At 40.1% G+C, this 24,505-nt stretch overlaps 1 protein-coding gene across 2 annotated transcripts in view; it reads left to right on the top strand.

The window, feature by feature from the left end:
* The window catches only part of ACYP2 (acylphosphatase 2), a 173,700-nt gene extending 149,430 nt beyond the window's left edge, over positions 1-24,270 (top strand). For both annotated transcript variants that reach the window (XM_047782085.1, XM_047782082.1), the window contains one exon: positions 23,835-24,270. In XM_047782085.1, coding sequence (XP_047638041.1) covers positions 23,835-23,848 — 14 coding nt within the window. In that variant the 3' untranslated portion in view covers positions 23,849-24,270. The remainder of the gene's footprint in view (positions 1-23,834) is intronic.
* The last annotated feature ends 235 nt before the right edge of the window (positions 24,271-24,505 follow it).

Below are 24,505 nucleotides of genomic sequence, written 5' to 3'. Positions count from 1 at the left end.
ACTTTGTTACCTCCCACTAGATAGCTAACTTGGATATACTGATGATGTCCTTTTATTTGTCTGAGATTAATCCAGCTGTAGATTTCTTTATGAAAAGTACAACAGTTTTAAGTCATCCAGTAAGATATTTAAATTTGTGGAGTTCCTGTCATGGTGCAGCAGAAACGAATCTCACTAGGAACCATGAGGTTGTGGGTTTGATCCCTGGCCTCGCTCAGTGGGTTAAGGATCCAGCGTTGCCATGAGCTGTGGTGTAGGTCGCAGATGTGGCTCAGATCTGGTGTTGCTGTGGCTCTGGTGTAGGCCAGCAGCTACAACTCTGATTTGACCCCTAGCCTGGGAACCTCCATATGCCTCAGGTGCAGCCCTAAAAAGACAAAAAAAAATTTTTTTTATCAGGGCGATAGCACTTCTTTTTTTATGGCCACACCCATGGCACACGGAAGTTCCTGGGCCAGAGATTGAATCCCAGCCACAGCTGCGACCTCAGCAACACCAGATAGATCCTTAACCCACTTATGCGGGGGTTGGGGGTTGGGAACCAAACCAGTGCCTCTGCAGCTTCCCTAGGGGCTGCAGTTGCATTCTTAACTCAATGCACCACAGCAGGAATTCCATGAAGCTTCATATGAACTGAGTCACATGCTTACATTTAAAGAGAAAATACCCTCCTAGGGGAAAATGAGAATCAAAAAATAATTTTTTTAAACCCTAGGAAGTTCAAAAGATAAGCCATTTCCCTGACTACTAAGACGTATCCATAAAGGAGAGTTGTTAGATACTTAAGAGTATTCTGAAAGCCTCCATTTTCAGGGTGAATGGTCCCTTTAAAACACAGCCAACCATCTTCTGCTAAGATTTGGTTTTCCATCTATCAAATCTCCCATTTTATCACTGGTACTTGTGTCATTAGCCGCCCCTCCATTCTGCATTTGAACTATTGTTTCGATTCAGTCCCCCTAAAATTATTTCAAAGTGATTGTCAGTGAGATGCTTTGTGATTTCGTCTCTAAAGCCAGTGTAGGCACCTTGCTATGGATGATGCTTCGTCTAGGTCTGCAGGCCTAGGAGAACCAATACTGCTGCTCCACCAGCAGCAAGTGCTGTGCAGAGCCCCCCATCAGCACCATGCTCGCTGGAGGCTGCAGTTGGTAGATGCCCACAGCACCCACCTCACCACTCAGCTGAGCATCCTGCCTGAAGATGCCCTTGCCTGGGGCTCTGAGCTGAGACCTCTTAGCCCCAGTATTCAAGGCCCAGGTCAGGAGACAGCTTCATTGTAGATTATTTTTGTGCCCTCAGAATGATGTGTGTTTCACTGTAATGGAAAATTTTTTACAATCTAGCAAAGTCGGTTGTAAAACAAAACTCTGTAAATAAATTTCCACACCCCCCTTCTAATAATTTCCTTTATAAAAGTAATGAAAAGGTATCAAGGATAAAAAGGGAAGAACCAAAATAAAATAAAACCCTCTTAGCTTTATGTGTTTATGCTTAACTTTGTTCCCAAGATGACCTAAAGCAATTTGTAAGGCTGTGTAAAACTCTAACAAGAGAGAAGACATTTCAAAATTAAAAAGGAAAAGAAAAAAAACAAGGGTGGGGACATAAAAAAGAGCCAGGAACAAGGATTAAAATAAATGTCTGCAATAATGGCCTCTGCTCTGGGTGGGTCACAGTTTGACTCTAAACTGTCTACGAGCCTGCTGTCAGCTAATGGCATCACCCCAAAAACTCAATTTGTTTATGAACATTTTGGAGGGTAGGTTGGGAAGTCAGGGTGAGAGGTGAAAATACAGGCGAGTCTGGCCAACTCCCTTTTCATTTGATGCCACGGAGGAGTAGCTTTTAACACATCTGGAATAGAAAACATCATAAGTTGTGTGTCCTTAAAGCAATCCTCCTCAACTATTGTTCTTCGGAGGCAAGGTACCTGTAAATGTGGGGCAGCATTGAATTCAGAACAGAGACCAAATTCTGAACTTGGCTTGCTGAGAACAGAAACTTCAAGTGTATAAAGCTGCTCTGTGTCGCTTTTCTTCTCCACAGTCGAACAGTTAAGAGATTGATTTGTTTTTGCATCTCTATTTCTTCCCTTGCCCCTCACTCCTGAAACCATTCTAATCTGATTGTACCCCACTGCAGCTGATGTTGCAAAGGTCTCCAAAGCATTCTTCAGTTCATCTTTGACTTGGGTCTCGGGAGCATTTGGCAGGTGACTTAGTTCACTTTCTTCTTAAATTACTCTGTCCTTAGATTTCCTAACACCACACTTTGGGGTTCTCTCTCTCTTCTCTGGCCATTCCTTCTACCCATGCTCCATCTGTTTTTCTTTTTCCACTAGACCCTTCAGTGCTGGTATTCTTTGGGATTTTGCTCTAGTCCTGAGAAGGACTCCAGATCCAAGAGAGTGTACAAAAGGGTTGCAGTCATACAGACCAGCAAACAATATTTCTCATCTTCTGTATCCCATAGTATAGAGTTTCATGAAGTTCTTGTTAACTGAAGAACAGCCGTGGGAAACATGGTACGTTGCCTTGCTCAGCTTCCCTTCCAAATGCCTTCCGGTGCCTTTCTTTGACTGCAGACTCTGGAGAGCTAGGAGCTGTAGTTCTCGGACTCCCTTGCAGCTGGAGTTTCAAATGTGATTTTGGTTTCATCAGTTAAAGGTCCTCATTTGAGATTAAAATTTGGAACTGAGTTTGGTAGGGAGAGAAGCAGCAGGGTCTGAGACATCCATTTAGCTAGTGTGGGGATCTAGCAGACATTACATGGCTCGGGAGCCAACAGTTCTGATAGGGGCTTCATGATGCCTGCACTGAAGGTGGGGTAGTGTGTTTGTAAATGCCATGATTTTGGTGGCAGCCTCCTGCTTCCTAGCAGTTTCCCTAATGGGCCTATCAGAAAAAGAATTGTCTAAGGCTTGGAAATGGAGATTAGGGGGTGTCTTTGAGGGAAGATCTGAGTGTTGTCTTGTGGAGTTTTCAGGGATCTTCAGATTGCTTACAAATGTGCACCTATAAATGATTTTCCGTTGACCAGGCTATTTTATAACTCTGTAAGGCAGAAATTTACTTGTAGCAAACTATAGAAATGAAAATGCTTCTTGTCCATAGCAAAGCAAATTAATTTTTCTGATAGATATACAATCAACTTTTTCCCTGAAGAAAAGATCATCTCAAATATTACTTTTTCATTGCCCTGGGGCTATACTGCTATAGGAGCCACTAGTCACATGTGGTTGTTGAGCACTGGAATGTAGCAAGTTTGAAGTGAGATGTGCACTAAAAGTAAAACACACACTAGATTTCAAAGACTTGATGTAAAAGGTGTACAGAATTCCTTGTTCATTTTATTTATTGTTTCTATGGATTATACCTTAATATTTTGGATATATTGGACAAAAATATATTGTTAAAATTAATCTCATTTATTTTTGTTTTTTTTAATAGCTATAACTGTGGCATATGGAATTTCCCAGGATAGACATCTAACCAGAGCTGCAGCTGCCAGCCTACACCATAGCCACAGCAACACCAGATCTGAGCCACATCTGTGATCTCTACTACCGTTCACGGCAATGGCAGATCCTTTAATCCACTGACTGAGGCCAGGGATTGAACCCACATCCTCATGATACTAGTTGGGTTCTTAACCTGCTGAGTCACAGTAGGAAGTCTTATTTTTACTTTTAATGTGGCCTCTAGAAAATTTTAAATTTCACATGAGGCCCACTACCATTGGACAGTGCTGCCCTGCAGAATTTTAACCACTATTACATCTACTGGCAAGTTGAGTTCAACATTCTAGATTGTATGCATGAATATATATACATGTGCATGTCTAAATTCTCCTTTGAACCAAACCAACATCTTCTAGATTCCCTTATTAGTTAATGTATTGAATAGAAGTCTTTGACACACGTCATTTTATATTTATATGAAAATCACAGTTTTAACATTTATATACTTTAGCAGCCATTTCTACAGAGTTGCTCCAGCAGGCCCATTCAATTCTGTTTTCCCAGCCCTTCCAGTGATTTTGTAAGCATCTAATTCCATATATTCAATTCCACTGTAAAATAGCTGAGGTGATTTTCACTATGAGCTACTGTACCCTGACTGATACAATAGCTAAAAAATATTGAGTGCTTATTATTCTCCAGAGATTGTGTTAAACACTCTACACAGATTTTCTGTTTTAATCTTCCTAACAGCTCTCTAAGGCAGGATTCATACTCTCCTTTTTACAGACGAGGCACTGAGAGTTTAAGAAACTTGCCCAAGATGACTAGTTAGGAAATGGTCATATCCAAGCAGAATGATCCCAAAGTCGACTCCATTACCACTGTGCTGCCAGTATCTATTTTCTTTTTTACTCAATGAAACAGAAAGAGCGTATCTGTCCCTTTGCTGACCTGGAAACTCTGGTGTGGCTGAGAAGGGTAGAGGTTTCAGTCCTGACTTCTCTTCTTCTGCCTTCTCTGCGCCCAGGTCCTTGATTCAGCAGCTGCTTCTCAGAATCCTAGGCATGGCTCAACCCTGGGTCACTCTTGCAGACCCTCCCCAAAATGAGGAGGTTGAGTGACGTGCCATTTCCCATTGCAGCTGAGAAGTAGCTACCCAAAGACCAAAAGGTTCTACTAAGAAAGTTGCATGGACGTGTGTGACTGACTTGGAGGTCACAGAGCTTGCTAAACAGGCTATACACCATCTTCTGCAAAGACAGAGAACAATTACATGTAATAACTGATTTTAAAGGCCTACTGTATGTAGGATATTTCATTAGGCAATTTATGTACATTCTCTTTAATCCTTTCAATAACTCAGAAGTAATATTATCCTATTTTAAAGATAAGGAATCTGGTCTTGGCTTAATGATGGATGTCCTAGGATTCCACTGATAATCACTAAACTCTTTATTAATCATGGGCCATATACCTGACCGAAACTTTAGACTCTATATCAAAATACCTTTAAAATGCCCATATTCACAATAAAGAAGTATATGGTATTATTTGTCCACATGTAACTAATAAGGAAAGAAAAGAGGATAGCAAAAATACTATATGCTATTATAATAATATGCTATTATTAGTGCTAGTTCGAAAGCTTGAAATGAGCAGATAACTCGATATTTTCCAGCATGCACCATGTGAGCTTTTAATTCATTAGCTGTCTTTTCCTGCTGTCTGCTTTCTTGCTATGGTTTATATTTTATGCTGGTGCTGTAGAGATATGGGAAAGGATTATGCTGCCCCACTTCAGTCCCAGGAAATAGAACTGCTATGAATTATTAATAGTATTGGCTTTCTAGTGCTTTTATTTCACCTCTTTGTTTCAGAGAAGGATATTAGTTAAATGGGATTTTTTTTTTCACCACCCCAGGAGGTTACTCTGTTTTGTCAGAAACACTGACTTGAGTTATAGAAAAGACAGTCCTATGTTGATTTCCACCTCTACATGTGATGGATTTTCCATCCATTCCACTCCTCTTATATTCTTGCTTAGCAATGGATTAATAGGGAAGTTTTCAAACTGTGCTCTTCAGAGCCTTCAATTCCCCAGTGGTGCTGAGAGAAAAGCCTGAGGCAGCGGGGGAGGGGGGGCACACCCCCCAACCCCAACCTTCCCTAGCTCAGAGAAGCATTCCACTCCTGCTATAGGCATTAAGCTCTTGTTCAAGATTATGTTGGAAGAAAGGCCTCTTTTCTTTAAGAAGAAGCTTAAAAATACACCAACAAATCCAATAAATAGTAGGTGTCTGTACAACTTTGGGATGCTAAGAAAAATGTCTAAGGATTTGTATTTGATATACATACACAACTATCCATGCGCTAAACCTGACTGAGTTCATGTGACTGGGTTTGTAGGTTGGATTTGGCCCTCCTGTGGTGCTTCACCTGAACTCAGAGAAGTTGGTTATCATGCTTATTTATATAATGAGTAAACTCAAAATCACAAGAAATATCATCTGGGGGCTGGCAAAAATAAATGGATAGATTTCAGGAATAAACTTTGTTCACATGCTTATATTTAAGTTATTAGGTCAGAGATCCATAGGCATCCAACCTCCTTTAAGAGATTGAATATTGTCGTTATTTGAGTTATTTCCCAGGAGATTACTATGATCAAAATATTTACTCACTTTCAATAATAAGAGCAACTATTTCTTCACCTTTCAAAGAAAAAAAAATTTAAATGGGAGGGTTTTGTTTTGTGTGAGATTAAAAAAAAAAATCTCAGAGTTAACAGGTCATACTCAGGGTTTCTTTCTGTGTGTAGACTGTGTATGACCCTAGAAATGCTCTTTCTCTCGTGCATGGAAGCAGGTGGGTGACAAATACTCAATTGTCAGTAAATATTTATCAAGTGCCCCCTGTCACCAGGCACCAGGCTAGATGTTGGGGATATAATAGTGCGGAAGACTCTGACCCTGCCTCCTTAGAGTTTGGATTCAAAATCAGAGGAGGTATGAAGTGAACACATGAACAGTCATATAAGCACAGCAATTCTAGAATGTGGGAATTCCCATGATGCAAACAGTAGTGGGGGAGCAGGGCCCTTTTCAGGTCGGGGCAGTCAAAAAAGGGTCTCTAGGAGAGCAAAAACCCAAGTGCATTTTAGAAGGCCACAGCTGGCCTCTTTGCTGGCTGCCAAGGCCATAAATGTGTGGTACTTACTGTACTTGACAGCTAAATGTGTGCCATCTGCACCCACGAATTAGAATGCTTTGGAAACCCTGAGGGGACTGATAGTTGGAGACTCTCTGAATAGGAAGAGAAAAACACAGCACAGTTAATTTATTAAACGACTAGATTTTCCCTTGGTCATTTAACATTTATCAGCCCTGTGTTTGATTCTTTTTAATGCAAAGATGGCCTGCAGAATACTTAAAAGTTAATGTGTGCAGGATCATTGTCCTTTGCCATTCCATAAAACATTGTTTTCACAACTGTGTGTGATCCTCATCAACCATGTAAGAAATGCATCCATAATGAAATGTCTTCTATTATTTCCCCATAATTGTCATTATAATTGCAAACATGATTTTGATAAGAGAATTAAACTTGACAAAAATTAGTTTCATTTTCAAAAATTTCTACAGAAGGCAACTAGAGTGAAGCGAGAACATGGTAATCAAGTAACACGACTTCCGTCAGTAGAATTTTCCAGTTTACATTCTTATTCTTTGATTTTTATTTGTTGAACCTTCTTATTTTTTTTGTTTGCTTTTTAAAGCCTACATATTTCTTATATAAAAATATCATATTGGATCATATTTCTTATATAAAAATATCAGAAAGATATATGCACACAAACCAAATTCAGATTTACAGCAGAAATAATAGCTTTCAGTCTCGTTCGAGCAAATATAATTCACCCATCCAGGTAGCCATCCATTCAGTATTTATTGAGTATACAAAACTAATAGGTAAAATATGCTGAAGTTAGAGTGTGTATTAGTGTATTGTGATCCTACTGGCCCCTTGGCTGGGCACACATTGTTCATGATTCAGTCTTCCTCTGCACAGTTGCTGTAGCAATTCTCTAAAAGGCATGTAAGTAGCCAAAATGTGGCTAGGAAGGCTAAAATAAAGAGCAATTTGAAATCATCTGGTCAATATGATAAATACTTACAGAATAAATTCTGGAAAAACACATGTGGTGTTTTACCTAGGCAACCCAATGAAAAGAAAAAAACTGTTGTATCATCAAGAAGATTCAGTAGGGCATCTGATTATAATTTGAGAGATGACTAATTTCCCCAAAAACATAATGATGAAAAAGCCTCCTGTTCAAAACAGCAAGAAAAACAGACCATATCTAAGTATAAGCTTATCAAGAAATATACAGGACCTGAAATTTAAGCAAATAACAACATTTTAATGAGTAACATAAAGACTTGAACAAAAGCAGACAAAATTGTGCTCTTGATGATAAGATTCAATGTTGATAGAATGTCGGTTCTCCCCAAATTATTTTGATTTATTTATTTATTTATTTTCTGGATCTTTTTTTTTTTTTTTATTTTCCCACTGTACAGCAAGGGGGTCAGGTTATCCTTACATGTATACATTACAATTACATTTTTCCCCCAGCCTTTCTTCTGTTGAACATGAGTATCTACACAAAGTTCTCAATGCTATTCAGCAGGATCTCCTTGTAAATCTATTCTAAGTTGTGTCTGATAAGCCCAAGCTCCCGATCCCTCCCACTCCCTCCCCCTCCCATCAGGCAGCCACAAGTCTCTTCTCCAAGTCCATGATTTTCTTTTCTGAGGAGATGTTCATTTGTGCTGGATATTAGATTCCAGTTATAAGTGATATCATATGGTATTTGTCTTTGTCTTTCTGGCTCATTTCACTCAGGATGAGATTCTCTAGCTCCATCCATGTTGCTGCAAATGGCATTATGTCATTCTTTTTGATGGCTGAGTAGTATTCCATTGTGTATATATACCACCTCTTCCGAATCCAATCATCTGTCGATGGACATTTGGGTTGTGTCCATGTCCTGGCTATTGTGAATAGTGCTGCAATGAACATGTGGGTGCACGTGTCTCTTTTAAGGAGAGTTTTGTCCGGATAGATGCCCAAGAGTGGGATTGCGGGGTTCATATGGAAGTTCTATGTATAGATTTCTAAGGTATCTCCAAACTGTTCTCCATAGTGGCTGTACCAGTTTACATTCCCACCAACAGTGTAGGAGGGTTCCCTTTTCTCCACAGCCCCTCCAGCACTTGTTATTTGTGGATTTATTAATGATGGCCATTCTGACTGGTGTGAGGTGATATCTCATGGTAGTTTTGATTTGCATTTCTCTTATAACCAGCGATGTTGAGCATTTTTTCATGTGTTTGTTGGCCATCTGTATATCTTCTTTGGAGAAATGTCTATTCAGGTCTTTTGCCCATTTTTCCATTGATTGATTGGCTTTTTTGCTGCTGGGTTGTATAAGTTGTTTATATATTCTAGAGAGTAAGCCCTTGTCGGTTGCATCATTTGAAACTATTTTCTCCCATTCTGTAAGTTGTCTTTTTGTTTTCTTTTTGGTTTCCTTTGCTGTGCAAAAGCTTTTCAGTTGGATGAGGTCCCATGGGTTTATTTTTGCTCTAATTTCGATTGCTTTGGGAGACTGACCTGAGAAAATATTCATGAGGTTGATGTCAGAGAGTGTTTTGCCTATGTTTTCTTCTAGGAGTTTGATGGTGTCCTGTCGTATATTTAAGTCTTTCAGCCATTTGGAGTTTATTTTTGTGTATGGTGTGAGGGTGTGTTCTAGTTCCATTGCTTTGCTTGCAGCTGTCCAGGTTTCCCAGCAATGCTTGCTGAATAGACTTTCTTTTTCCCATTTGATATTCTTGCCTCCCTTGTCAAAGATTAATTGACCATAGGTGTCATGGTTTATTTCCGGGTTCTCTATTCTGTTCCATTGGTCTGTCTGTCTGTTTTGATACCAGTACCACACTGTTTGGATGACTGTGGCTTTGTAGTATTTCTTGAAGTCTGGGAGAGTTATGCCTCCTGCTTGGTTTTTGTTTCTCAGGATTGCTTTGGCGATTCTGGGTATTTTGTTGTTCCATATAAATGTTTGGATTGTTTGTTCTAGTTCTGTGAAAAATGTCCTGGGTAATTTGATAGGGATTGCATTGAATCTGTAGATTGCTTTGGGTAGTATGGCCATTTTGACAATATTGATTTTCCCAATCCTGGAACATGGAATATCTTTCCATTTCTTTACATCTTTGATTTCTTTGATGAAAGTTTTATAGTTCTCGGCATATGGGTCCTTTACCTCCTTGGTCAGGTGTATTCCGAGGTATTTGATTTTGTGAGGTGCAATTTTAAAAGGTATTATATTTTTGTATTCCTTTTCTAATATTTCATTGCTGGTATACAGAAATGCAACTCACTTCTGAATGTTAATCTTGTATCCTGCTACTTTGCTGAATTTATGAATCAGTTCAAGGAGTTTTGGTGGTGAGTCCTTAGGGTTTTCAATGTATAGTATCATGTCGTCTGCATACAGTGACAGTTTGATCTCTTCTCTTCCTATATGGATGCCTTTTATTTCCTTTGTTTGTCTGATTGCTGTGGCTAGGACTTCCAAAACTATGTTGAAGAGCAGTGGTGAGAGTGGGCATCCCTGTCTTGTTCCAGATTGGAGTGAGAAGGCTTTCCGTTCTTCCCCACTGAGGATTATATTTGCTGTGGGTTTGTCATAAATGGCTTTGATTATATTCAGGAATTTTCCCTCTATACCCACTTTGGCGAGGGTCTTGATCATGAATGGATGTTGGACTTTGTCAAATGCTTTTTCTGCATCTATTGAGATGATCATATGATTTTTGACTTTTTTTTTGTTAATGTGGTGTATGATGCTGATTGATTTGCGTATGTTGAACCATCCTTGTGAACCTGGGATGAACCCAACCTGGTCATGGTGTATAATTTTTTTGGTATGTTGTTGGATTCGGTTGGCTAAGATTTTGTTGAGAATTTTTGCATCTGTATTCATCAATGATATTGGGCGATAGTTTTCTTTTTTGGTGGTATCTCTGTCTGGTTTTGGAATGAGGGTGATGGTGGCATCATAGAATGTCTCTGGGAGTATTCCTTCTTCTTCAACCTTTTGAAAGAGTTTAAGGAGGATGGGCACCAGTTCCTCTTTATATGTTTGATAAAATTCACCTGTGAAGCCATCTGGTCCTGGACTTTTATTTGTAGGGAGTGATTTTATGACCTCTTCCATTTCATTTCTAGTGATGGGTCTGTTCAGTTGGTCTGTTTCTACTTGATTCAGTTTTGGCAGGCTGTAAGAGTCTAGAAAATTGTGCATTTCTTCCAGATTGTCAAACTTGTTGCCATATAGTTGTTCATAGTATTCTCTTATGGTTTTTTGTATTTCTGCTGTATCCGTTGTGATTTCTCCTTTTTCATTTATAATTTTGGTTATTTGGGTTCTTTCTCGCCTCTTTTTAGTGAGTCTGGCCAGGGGTTTTTCAATTTTGTTTACCTTTTCAAAGAACCAGCTCTTGGTTTTGTTAATTTTCTCTATTGTTTTTTGAGTCTCTATTTTATTGATTTCTTCTTTGATCTTTATAAGTTCCTTCCTTCTGCTGACTTTAGGACTTTTTTGTTCTTCTTTTTCTAATTCGTTTAGGTGGAGGGTTAAGTTGTCCATTTGGGATCTTTCTTCTTTTTTGAGAAAGGCCTGTATTGCTATAAATTTCCCTCTGAGCACTGCTTTCGCAGCATCCCATAGATTTTGAGCGGTTGTGTCTTCATTATCATTTGTTTCAAGGTAGTTTTTAATTTCCTTCTTGATTTCCTCATGGACCCATTGGTTTTTTAGTAGCATGTTGTTTAGTCTCCATGCAGTAGGTTTTTTCTCTTTCCTTTTCCCATGGTTGATTTCTAATTTCATGGCATTGTGGTCAGAGAAGATACTTGAGATAATTTCTATGCTCCTAAATTTATTGAGGTTAGCTTTGTGTCCCAATATGTGGTCGATTCTTGAGAATGTTCCATGAGCATTTGAGAAGAATGTGTATTCTGCTTTTTTTGGATGTAGGGTCCTGAAGATATCAATGAAGTCTAACTTTTCTATTGCTTCCTTTAGGATCTCTGTTGCTTTATTGGTCTTCTGTCTAGAGGATCTGTCCATTGATGTGAGGGGGTTATTAAGGTCTCCTACTATGATTGTATTCTCATCAATATCTCCCTTTATGTCTGTTAATATTTGTTGTATGTATCTGGGTGCTCCTGTATTTGGGGCATATATGTTGACGATAGTAACATCCTCTCCTTGGATGGATCCCTTAATGGTTAAGTAGTGTCCTTCTTTGTCTGTCTTTATGTCTTTTGTTTTAAAGTCTCTTGTGTCTGATATGAGGGTTGCGACTCCTGCTTTTCTGTCATGTCTATTGGCGTGAAATATTTTTCCCCACCCTTTCACTTTCAATCTATATGTATCTTTTGTCCTAAGGTGAGTTTCTTGTAGGCAGCATATTGAAGGTTTTTGCCTTTTTATCCACTCAGCCACTCTGTGTCTTTTGATTGGGGCGTTCAGTCCATTGACATTTAAGGTGATAATTGATAGATGATTATTTATTGCCATTTGAACCTCATGTTCCAGTTGATTCTATGGTTCTCCATTCTTCCTTTTTTTTTTGGTTGGATGGTCTCCTGTTATTATCTGCTTGAGTGTTTTTTTTTTTTTCATTTTTTGCAAATGCAATATTTGGTTTTGGCTTGTGGTTGCCCTGTTTTTTAAGTATGCTAACCCCTTCCCATAATTGTGTGTTTTAGCCTGATGGTCCTGTAAGTTCAAACACTTCATTACTATATTAAAATTAAGAAGAGAAACATACAAAGAAAAAGGGTTATTTACTTCCTAATATCCCTTGCCCACATTTTATGGTTTTGATGACTCTTTTTTATTTTTTTCTTTTTAATTTTATTTTGTTTGAGGCCTGTTCATGATTAAATCTGTATGCTGGCTTATTTGAGTGACTGCTCTCTGATTGCAGTTTCCTCAGTCCTAGTTCTTCCTCTTCTTCGTTTTTTTCTTTTTTTTCTTTTCTTTTTTCTTCCCTTTCCTTCCTTTCTTTTTGGTTTAGAGAAGCCCTTTCAATATTTCCTTTAACCTGGGTTTTGTGTTGCAGTATTCTTTAAGTTTTTGTTTGTTGGAAAAAATTTTTATTTCCCCTTCTATTTTAAATGATATTCTTGCTGGATAGAGTATTCTAGGTTGCACATTTTTTCCTTTGAGCACTTTAAATATCTCTTGCCATTCCCTCCTGGCCTGTAGTGTTTCTGTAGAGAAGTCAGCTGATATTCTTCTGGGGGTTCCCTTGTAGGTAACATTCTGTTTTTCTCTTGCTGCCTTTAGGATCCTCTCTTTATCACTAACTTTTGCCATTTTTATTATGATGTGTCTTGCTGTGGGTCTGTTTGGGTTCAGTTTGTTTGGGGCCCTCTATGCTTCTTGTATCTTGAACCCAGCATCCTTTAGATTTGGGAAGTTTCCAGCGATAATTTCTTCAAATATATTTTCCATCCCCTTATCTTTTTCTACTCCTTCTGGAATTCCTATTATGCGTAGATTGGCCCGCTTTATGTTATCCCATAGGTCTCTCATATTGCTTTCCAGTTTTTCGATTCGGTTTTCTGTCTGTTGACTGGATTGAGTGATTTCCATTCTTCTATCTTCCATATCACTGATTCGTTCTTCTGCATTATTCATTCTGGTTTTTACTGCCCTTAGTTCAGTTTGCATCTCTGCCAATGAATGTTCTAGTTTTTCTTGGCTCCTCCTTATATTTTCTAGTTCCTTCCTGAGGGTATCTGCATTACTGTTCATATCTTCTCTTAATTCCTTCAGTATTTTCACTATTTTGAACTCCAGGTCTGTCAGACTGCAGAGATCTGTTTCATTGTTGACTGTTTTAGGTGAGTTCTCCTGTTGGTTTGACTGGGGGTGGTTTCTCAGCTTCTTCATCTTGCTTGTTGTTTTCTTTCTCCTGAGGGAGTTGTACTCTCCGTGATCGGGCAGTGTTTGCCTTGTCACTGCCGTGGAATATTTCCTGAGGGCTGGCGTTGTTGGTCAATCTTTTTTGAGGCAGTGTGGCTTTTCTGGAGTGTTGATGGGGCTAACAGGGTTTCTTTGAAGCAAAGGAGGACTTCCTGTGGGCAGACAGGACTGGGAGGTCCACACCACGATGGTAGCAGATTTCCCTTGGTCATGCAGAGCTTGCTCTGGTGTTTTTAGGCTGTGAGGTTCTTGCAGGGGGTTGGCGGTGTTGGGCAGCTGTTCCTCCGGAGTGCAGCACCCCCTGGGGGCTGGAGCAGCTATCTGGGTCACTGAGAACCTAAGAGGCTCTTCCCTAGGGCAGCCCAACTCCGGAGGATGGCCTGAGAATGTAGGCAGATCTTTTCACAGGCTGGCCAAGCTTGTTGCAGCTTTTCTGGACTGCAGGGGCTCTTCTAGGGGGCTGGTGGTGCTGAGCAGCTATTCCGTGGGAGTGGGGCACCCCCTAGGGGCTTGGGCGGGTAGCAGGGCTGTTGGAAATCAAAGAGGCTCCTCCCCAGGGCAGCCTGACTCAGAAAGACCATCTGAGATCTTTTCCCAGCTTGGGCAACCTTGTTGCAGCTTTTCTGGGCTGCAGGGGGTCCTGCCTGGAGCTGGCAGTCCTATGCAGCTGATCCACTAGGGCACCTCCTGGGGGCTTCGGCGGGTAGCAGGGCCGTTGGAAACCGAAGAGGCTCCTCCCCGGGGCAGCCGGACTCAGAAAAACCGTCCGGGAATTAGGCAGATCTATTCACTGCCTGGCTAGGCTTGTTCTAGCTTTTCTGGGCTGCAGGCCTTTTCTCGGGGGCTGGTGGTGTTTGGTGCTACTCTGCGGAAGTGTAGCCCCTCCAAAGGGCAAGCAGGCCTGTGCAGGGACAGCCCCTGTGGTGGTAGGCTTCAGGCAATTGTTGAGGCCAGCCCTCCTGGATGGCAGGCAGCCCCAGGTTCAGCGAGAGCATAGGGGGTGGTTGGGGTGGGGGGAGGGGATGCACCGGGAAGCACAGCTTTCAGCTAGCTAGAGGGCCTGTAAGCTTGCTGTGGCGTGGGGGGTATTCTATGGGGACCCACCCCTTCTTCTCTCCCCTCCCCAGCATGGGTGCAGACCAGGCTCTTCTCCCAGGTTCCCTCTGATGCGGCTTTCCACTTCCCCTCCCCTAGGGTATTGCTCCCTTCCTCTGCGACAGCTTTGTTTTCTAGTCTCCCAGGCAGTCTCTGCCCCGTCAAATGGTTTCTAGACCTCCCAAGCAGTTTCCGCTCTGCCCCACCCCCCCAGCCCGGGGACTATCCTCTGAAGCCTAGGTCTTGGTGCCCAGCCCCCACCCAGGCGTCCCCCGGCCCTTTCTTGGCGACCAACCTTCGGAGGCGAGGTCTCAGTGCCCAGCCCCCACCCAGGCGCCCCCTGGCCCTCTCTCGGGGACCAACCTTCGGAGGCGAGGTCTTGTTGCCCAGCCCCCACCCGGGCGTCCCCCGGCCCTTTCCCGGGGACTAACCTCTGGAGCCGAGGACTCGGTGCCCAGCCCCCACCCAGGCGTCTCAATTTTTGGTGACTGTGCCCATAGTTCAGATGGTCCATTCGGTTCTTGATCAGCTTTTCCGTACTCCAACTTACTGCTACACTCTTCTCTGCATCTGGAGATTCCTCCGGTTCGTTTGATCTTTCCCCCGTGTAGGTGACTTTCCAGGGTGCGGGATCCCTTTCTCCTCCGCAGTTCCCTTTCGGGAGCGCCCGTCCCGCTCGGATTCACCTTCTCTCACTCTCCTCTTTTCTCTTGTTTTGCCTAGTAATGTCACGAACTTCTTGCCGTTATTGGAGTTTAGGTTCTTCTGCCAGTGATTGGTTGCTGTTCTGTGCGAGTCATTTATTCTGTAGATGTGCTTTTTTTTGTTGTGTTTGTGGGAGAGGGCGAGCGTGTCCCTCTACTCCTCCGCCATCTTATCCTCTGTATCCAAATTATTTTGATTTAAAAGAGAATTTGAAGGGAGCGAATAAAGTTTTACTAAAATCTAATAGACTATCTGAGCCATAGCCATTTAGAAATAGAAGAATAATGAGGTAGGGGGTATAGGGACTACTGGACATTAAAATATATTTTAGTGTTATGATTATCTTTGGTTAATACCTAAACTGGTACCAAACTATCAATGAAGCCCATTAGAATATCTAGGATATAAATTCAGACATATACACAGATTCAGTATGTGATAATAGTTGTGCTGAGGAAAATGTCTAAGCATTCAAAAGTAACACACCTTTTTCAAATACTGCTATCACCTCATTCCAGATAGATTAAAGATTTAAATATAAAGGATAAACCCATACTTTGAGTTAAGGATGTTACATTTTGAACATGTGCATTTCCCTCTGTTCCTTCTTAAATCCCATTTAAGTATGAATAAAGTGCATTTTTAAAGTTTTAAACACCTACAAGAATAAAGAATGGGTGAGAGAACTATAGCAACAAAACTTTGGAAATTAGAAAGCAGACTAGTTAGCAGTAACACAGACCTGAGTTATAAACCTACAGTGGGAGGGAGCAGAGAAATGACACATTTTACACAGTGGGAGCCTCTCAAGGCACAGGCCCATGGAAGTGGGCAGAGAGGTGGGGTTAAAAATAGAAGTAATTAAAAATCTGTTTAATAAGCAGTAACCCCCACTCCACACTGGGGAACAGCTGCCCCATCCGCTCAAATGGAAACTGGTATTTCAGCTCCAGAGAGGGTCTTAAAGGCATAGTTTGAAAAAGATGCAGGCAGTGCTGAAAACAGGTATTCAGTGAAGGTTACATGCTAAACATTGAGGCCCTGACCTTCTTCCCAGAGTTCCAGAACATGCATAGCCAGATTTATACACCAGGCAGGATATTGGGCATGTCTTCCTCTGGAGGATCTGACTAGTTCAATGGGCAAGTATAGATACCAAAAATCAAAGGCCCCTCAATGTATGGTTTATTCAGCTCACCCTAGTAAACCTAAGAGCACAGCCCTGCAGCTGGCCAAAAGAAAAATCCATCCAGATTAGGGGACAAGGTGTTCCCCGTCAGAGCTCCAGAACACATCTGATAGAATTGCTAAATTTGCCCCATCAGACAGATTGTCCCTATGGAGGAACCTTTGGCCCAGGCATCAATCCATGACTCCCTTGGTTCAGACTATGCTTTCAGGACAGGCAGCTAAGGAAGCACACTACTTTACAAGATGAGCTGCTTGCAGCCCCTGGACATCTAGCCTGACCTCAAGGGCTTTCAATGCTCCCCAGCAGTTCTTTCGTTTCAGTCAACATTTGCTAACTCCTAAAGCGAATTATTAACATCTTTCTCACTTGAATCTCTCAACTTGACCTCACTTCACCTAATTCTCAGGAAATTGCCTTACCTGCTACTTTACTGAGAAAATGGAAGCTGTCCCGTGAATGCCTCCACATATCCAAATTGCTCTCCAGTTTCTTTGACCCATTGCCTTCTTTTCTGTGCAAAGATGTGATTTCTTTCTTTTCTAAACCTGATGAGTCTACCTATTTCATGATCCTGTTTTCTCCATCCTATGAATGACCACTCCTTTGTCTTGCAGCTTCAGTTCATTCCTTTTGCCCACCTATTGAGAATATGTGTAGTGGACACTGTGATGGGCCACTCAGATCCCCCTTCAAGACTCATTCCCCAGATGCTGTGAGTGCTGTTGGAATCCGGTCCCCTGCCTTCAGCCCTCTCAGGAATTGCCTCAGTGGAAGGAAGTCACCTCACTAAAGGGGACATTTTCTCTGGGCAGTTCATCTCTAATGACTGGTTCGTGTGGGGACATAAAAACCCAGCCCTCTCTAGTCTCAGCTCAGGAAAACACCGAAGGGTCTTCCCAGCTTCGGAGCTTCTCGAATATTGGCCAAGATCTTCACTGAAACTGCATCTGTGCTCAGCTTCTCCCTCAGTCCAATCCTGCCTCCCACAGGTGTTAAAGCCAAGATGGCTCCCTACAGGGTAATCTCTGGCTCAGAGTCTGTATCCCAATGTACCTTTTTATGACATTGTGTCTGTAAATTATGGACATTTACAAAATTGATGGCTAGTATGAAGTTGCCCTTCTAAGAAGCTGTACAAATTTGCATTTTTTTCAGCAATGTAAAAAGGGGGCTCTTGGTGTTCCCATTGTAGCTCAGTGGGTTAAGAATTGACAATGTCTCTGTGAAGATGCAGGTTCAATCCCCAGCCTTGCTCAGGTTGCAGCAAGTTACAGTGTTGAAGATGCAGCTTGGATCCAGTGTTGCCATGACTGTGGTGCCAGCTGCAGCTCTCATTTGACCCCTGACCCAGCAACTTCCAGATGCAGCAGGTGTGGTCATAAAAAAAAAAAAAATGGCTTTTTCCCATGCCCTAACTGCCACTTCAAACTTTCAAATTTTTGCCATTTCCTAAGTAACAGATAGTGTCTCATTCTTTTTTTTTTCTATTTTTAAAATTATGAGTAAAAGGGAGAATATTTTTATATATTTATTGGCCATTTATATTTTTTCTCCACTTCTCTATTGGATAGCCATCTTTTTTACATTCCTTTTTAAGTGTTCTTTGTATAGTAAAAACATTGCAAATAAGTTTTCCAGTTTGCTCTTTTTTTGGTTTTGCTTAAGACTTTTTTTGTTGGTTGGTTTTTGACTATGCCAGCAGTATATGGAAGTTCCTGGGCCAGGGATCAAACCCAATAGTCTACCTATTTCATGATGCAGCAGTGACAATGCCAAATCCTTAATCCACTGCACCACAAGGGAGCTCCTTAAAACTTTTTTAAAAGTTTTATTGAAGTATAGTTGATTTACAAGATTGTGATAATTCCTGTGGTGCAGCAGAGTGATTCAATGATACTTACAAGCACATCCATTCTCTTTCAAGTTCTTTTCCCACATAGATTACCATGGAATACTGAATAGAGTTCTCTGTGCTATACAGCATGTCTCCATTGGCTAATCTTTCCATATATTTCAGTTTGCATATGCCAATCCCAAACCCAGAGTCTCCCCGCAACCTGTCTGCTTTGGTAACCATAAGTTTTTCTAAGTCTGTGAGTCTGCTTCTGTTCTGCAAATACGTTCCTTTGTATTCTTTTTTTAGATTCCGCATGTAAGTGATATCATATGATGTTTGTCTTTCACTATCTGACTTACTTCACTTAGTATGAGAATCTTTAGGTCCATACATGTTGCTACAAATGGCATTATTTCATTCCTGTTTATGGCTGAGTAATATTCTGTTGTATATATACACATGTTCTTTCTTCCTTCCATATATCCACTCCTCTGTTGATGGACACTTAGTTTACTTCCATGTCTTGGCTATTGTGAGTAGGGCTGCAATGAACAGTGGGGTGTGTGTATCTTTTAGAATTATGGTTTTCTCCAGATATATCAGGAGTGGGATTGCTAGATCATATATGGTAGTTCTATTTTTAGTTTCTTGAGAAACCTCCATACTGTTTCCCATGGTGGTTGCACCAATTTACATTCCTACCAACAGTGTTGAGAGGGTTCTCTTTTCTCCACACCCTCTCCAGCATTGTCTGTAGACTTTTTGATGATGGCCATTCTGCCTGGTCTAAGGTGGTACCTTATAGTAGTTGTGATTTCCATTTCTCTAATAATTAATGATATTGAACATCTTTTCATGTTTTTTGGGGGGGGGCATCTGCCTGTCTTCTTTGTAGAAATATCTATTTAGATCTCCTGCCCATTTTTTGATTGGTTTGTTTCTTTGGTATTGATTGAGCTACAGGAGGTATTTATATATTTTAGAGATTAATCCCTTTTCATTGACAAGACAATGCTGGATCCTTAACCCATTGCACCACAAGGGAACTCCTTAAAACATTTTTTTGACCACTCAAAAGTCTTATATTTTAAATTAACATTATCAATATTTTTTCTTATGCTTCTTGATTTCCTGTCATGCTTAAACTGGCATTCCACATTTGAAGATTTGAAAAATTCAATAGTATTTTTTTAAAAAAAACAGCTCAAATGCCATTGCTGGCAAAAAGATCTCCTTGAGAACCTCAATCAGAATTTAGCCCCTCCCCCATTCCACTCTCCCTTTATATAAATCACATTGCGCAGCACATTCTGCCTTATTATATTCTTATTATATCTTATTAGATCCTAAGTTACTGAGGGAATATTCACATATGCATTCCATTTAAATATTCACATATGCATTCCATTCTGTAGAATATACTTTGCATATGGAGCTACTTAAATACTTATTAATAGATACCGATTATGTGGTTCTTTTTCACATCAAGGGTGAGTGGGGAAAAAACACACACACACATCAAAATCCCATTCTCACCAATTAGATATAAATTTGTGTAAAACAGTTGTGACTAGTTAATTTTTGGCTAGGAGAACTCCAAATTCTCCGGCCATCTCTGGACTGGAGCCACAGCTATCAAGGGCAAGACTGAGGTCTGTCAAGTGCACGAAGGGTGAGGTCTTTAGGGCTTGCCAAGTGACGGGTGACCAGAACACTCCTAGGTGAGTAGGCAGGTCAGGTAAAATGATTCCTAGCAACATGAATGACATGTACAGAGTGGTGCTCCTCCTGACACCTACACACTCACAGTGTAAGCCGAACTGAAGCACCTACCACCTAACAGCATGACCATCTGCCCTACCAGTGGCATAACTCCTCCTGGCCAGTAAAAGAAGTTCTTGGTATTGTTGAAGACCAGCTACAGGTGATAGTTAGGCCATCGACTAGTTTTAACTGGTTTTACATTGAGCTCAGGTGGATTAATTGTTGCAGCTCTGATACCCACCAGTCCTAGTCCTGCATTTGCTGGTTCCATTCCTCTCTTATTCCCTCTCTTTTTTTTCCTCTGAACCGGTGGCATGCAGAAGTTCCAGGGCCAGAGTTCCTGTCATGGCTCATTAGTTAACCACTCTGACTGGGAACCATGAGGTTGCAGGTTCGATCCCTGGCCTCACTCAGTGGGTTAAGGATCTGGTGTTGCCATGAGTTGTGGTGTAGGTCACAGATGCAGCTTGGATCCCACGTTGGTGTGGCTTTGGCATAGACTGGTGGCTACAGCTCCAATTAGACCCCTAGCCTGGGAACCTCCATATGCCGCGGGTGAGGCCCTAGAAAAGACAACAACAACAAAAAAAGTTCCAGGGTCAAGGATTAAACCTGCACCACAGCAGTGGCCTGTGATAACACAGCAGTGACGATGCCAGATCCTTATCCTGCTGTACCTCCATCCCTTATTCTCTCTTGAGCCTATTCAAGTACAGCTTTCACTCCACCAAAACTGCCCTTGTCAAGGTCATCAGTGACCTCTGTGTTGCTAAACACAGTGGTCAATTCTCAGTCCTCACCCTACTTGACCTGCCAGCAGCATTGTCCTGGTTGATCTCTCCCTGCTCCCAGAGGGCTTCATTTGACTCCTAAGACATGACACTCTCCCAGTTTTTCTCCTATGGATTCCTTCTTCTCCTTTGCTTGGTGGTTCTTCTAATTTGTGAGCTCTTAATATTGGGGTGCCGTAAGGTGCAGTCCGTGGACTTCTGTCATTTTCTGTCTGTATTCGTTTTCTAGGTGATCCCATCCAGCTTTATGCTTTTCAATGCTGTCTATCCAAATTTTCTCTCCAGTCATATCCATAGATCTAATTGCCTACTCAACATCTCCTTTAGATGTTTAATAGACATCTCAAGTTTAACACTGCAACACTGAACTTCTCCTCCTTCCCCCAAATCTGCTCTTCTCACAATCTCTCCATTTCAGTAAATGACAATCCCATCCTAGTAGTTTTTCAAATCAGGAACCCTAGTGTCGCACTTCACTTCTCTTTCTCACACCCACATCCAATTTGTCAGCAAAGCTATTGACTCTACCTTCACAATATATCCAGAATTTGATCACTTGTGCCCACACACTGCTCCTACTCTAGGCATGTTAAATTAACTCTTCTATGTCTCTTTCTTCCTCAATAACTTGGGAGGAATAATGGACTATAGTTTATAGGGTTAATGTGTGGATTAAAAGAAATAGTGTATGTAAAGAACTTAGCACAGTGCAGAGCAAACAGTCAGTGGTCCATAACTGTCAGCTTTTATTACAAGTGGCCTTTCTTTTCTAGAAAGTTTCAAGGACATGGGTAAAATTGAAGCCATTAGCCCTTTAAAAATTGATTTATTTTATTGAAGTATAGTTGATTTACAATGTTGTGTTAGTTTCTGGTATATAGCAAAGTGGTTGATACACACACACATGTACATATACATATATACATACATACATATACATATCCATCCTTTTTCATATTCTTTCCCATTATGGTCTATCACAGTATATTGAATATACTGTGCTACACAGTAGGACCTTGTTATCCATTCTATGTACAATAGTTTTCACCTGCTAATCCCAAACTTCCAATCCATCCCATCCCCACCCCCTTTCCCCTTGGCAACCACAAATCTGTTATATGTCTGTGAATCGGTTTCTGTTTCATAGATAAGTTCATTTATGTCATATTTTAGATTCCATGTATAAGGAAGACCATGTGATGTTTGTCTTTCTTTTGGCTTATTTCTCTTGGGCTCATTTCACTTAGTATGTTAATCTCTAGGTCCGTCCATGTTGCTACAAATGGCCATCAGCCCTTTTCCTAATAACTGAACTTTATTCTTCAACAAGTGCTATTTTGATTTTTAAGATTTCAACTAAATGCGTTGAAAAGAAAATGTGTTATTGTGCTGATGGCTTAACTTCTAAAAAAGAAAAGTGAAAATTCACCTTACCCAGGAAAACTGTCACAAATAAGAACTAAAAAAAGGGTTAAAACAAATTACTATTTACAAAACAAATAAGACACAAGGATGCAATGTACAGCACAGGGAACATAGCCAATAAATTTAAATGGTGTATAATCTAACGATATTGAATCACTATGTTGTATAGCCGAAACTCATTGTAAATGAACTATACTTCAATAATAATTAAAGGGTTAAATAGCACAAGGCACTTGGAATCCCTGGAATTCTTCTCTAGTCTGATTGAGTGATTTTCAGCTAATCAGACAACGTTAGCTTAGAAAATATTTTTAATTCAAGGCTATATGAAATTATTACATATGATATTCAATAGCTATGGACAGCACTAGCTTCACAACTTCAAAGAACTTTGGGGATATGGGGAAACTTGTAGAATGTTTCTATTAGAACAACTAGGATAACAGCCATCTCTTGTATAAAACTGCCTCATATTATTAACCTGTAGTCCCACTTAATCTGTCATCCCAACTAATTATTTTTTTTTTAAGTTTTATTTGTCTTTTTAGGACCATACCCACGGCATGGAGGTTCCCAGGCTAGGGGTCAAAACGGAGCTGTAGCCACCAGCCTATGCCACAGCCGCAGTAGTGTGTGATCCAAGCAGTGTCTGTGACCTACACCACAGCTAATGGCAACATCAGATCCTTACCTCTTGAGTGAGGCCAGGGATCGAACCTGTGTCTTCATGGATACTATTCAGATTCAGCCATGATGGGAACTCCCCTAATTATCAATAGGTAGAAAGATCCTGGAATATCCTTAACAGTATGTGAGGTATTAGCAATATTACAATAATCTTGGATTATATATGAACAATCTTAGGTAAGTACCCAAATGTGTAAATTAGATACATATTAATTAAGAAAAAACATGGCACTATGTAAGCAGAAAAAAGTTTCAGACACTTAATTTGTCCCTTTAATGCAGTTGCTTTGCTAATGCATGTGGTAATAAATGGTTTTAATAAAGTTCATCTAATTTTAATATTTATGGAAAAATCACATTTTTTATCCTTTCATTCTCTCATTCTGTACATATATGTATATTTATATATATAATCTATCATGTGCTGAGTAATGAGAAAAACTCACGGTGAATTGTTTTTATTACGTCTTTATAAAAGTATTTTTATCTTTTCACATAGAAGAGTTAGGTAATAATGGCTGTGGATATTTTAAGAGGAGGGAAATAACCCCAATATGAAGTCATCAGGATTTGACTGTGCTTAATTTGTTATTAGTTTTTCTTTGTCCACAATTAATTATATGTTAAACTCTGTGGTACTCTGATAATTTTTTTAAGATTGTATATATCATATCTATTTCATATTATATGCAAAAGTCACTTAGTAAATGTAAACTCCCATTGTTACCTATTGTGGGATCATTTTAACTAGTCCATAAACTTAAATGCTAATGTTTTATTTATTTGTTTATTTTTTGTAGGAAGTCCTGGCTGAGCAAGATTGGAAGTCCTAGTTCTCGAATTGACCGCACAAACTTTTCTAATGAAAAAACCATCTCTAAACTTGAATACTCGAATTTTAGTATTCGATATTGATAGGAGAGAAATTATACTGCACAAAAGACATACGTATTCTTCAGCCTATACACTAGAATAATAGTAGCAGAGTAGGGCAATAAAGGAAATTTCTGTTCTGAAAGCTATAACATATGTTACATTATATGTGACACTGAAATAGTTTTACTCAACTTTGTTTTTAACAAGCCAAAACTTAGCATTATAAAATTTAAAATGTCATTATACAGTATTTAACATGAATATATAAATTAAACTTGTCTCATGGGATCTTTAATGAATATTATGGCATACATGTTATTTGGCTGGACCTAAAATAATAAAGTTAATCACTTAACAATTTTTATGTACAGTTGTCTGCATTGTTATAGAATCTTTGAATAATAATTCAAAGTTGATTAATTTATTTAATAACAATCAGTAGTTAGATATAAATGTACATATGAGAATATTGATTTTATGGCTAAAGAATTACTTTAAAAAATACTGGTTAAATGAAAACATGTTCAGCACTTCAGTTGGAGCAACTTAGTGCTTTTTATGAACTATATATACTGTTCTGTGTAGTGAACAGAGG

The sequence above is a fragment of the Phacochoerus africanus genome, chromosome 5 (genome assembly GCF_016906955.1).
Source record: "Phacochoerus africanus isolate WHEZ1 chromosome 5, ROS_Pafr_v1, whole genome shotgun sequence".
NCBI classification, from domain to species: Eukaryota; Metazoa; Chordata; class Mammalia; order Artiodactyla; family Suidae; genus Phacochoerus; species Phacochoerus africanus.
This window is presented reverse-complemented; position numbering and strand designations above follow the sequence as displayed.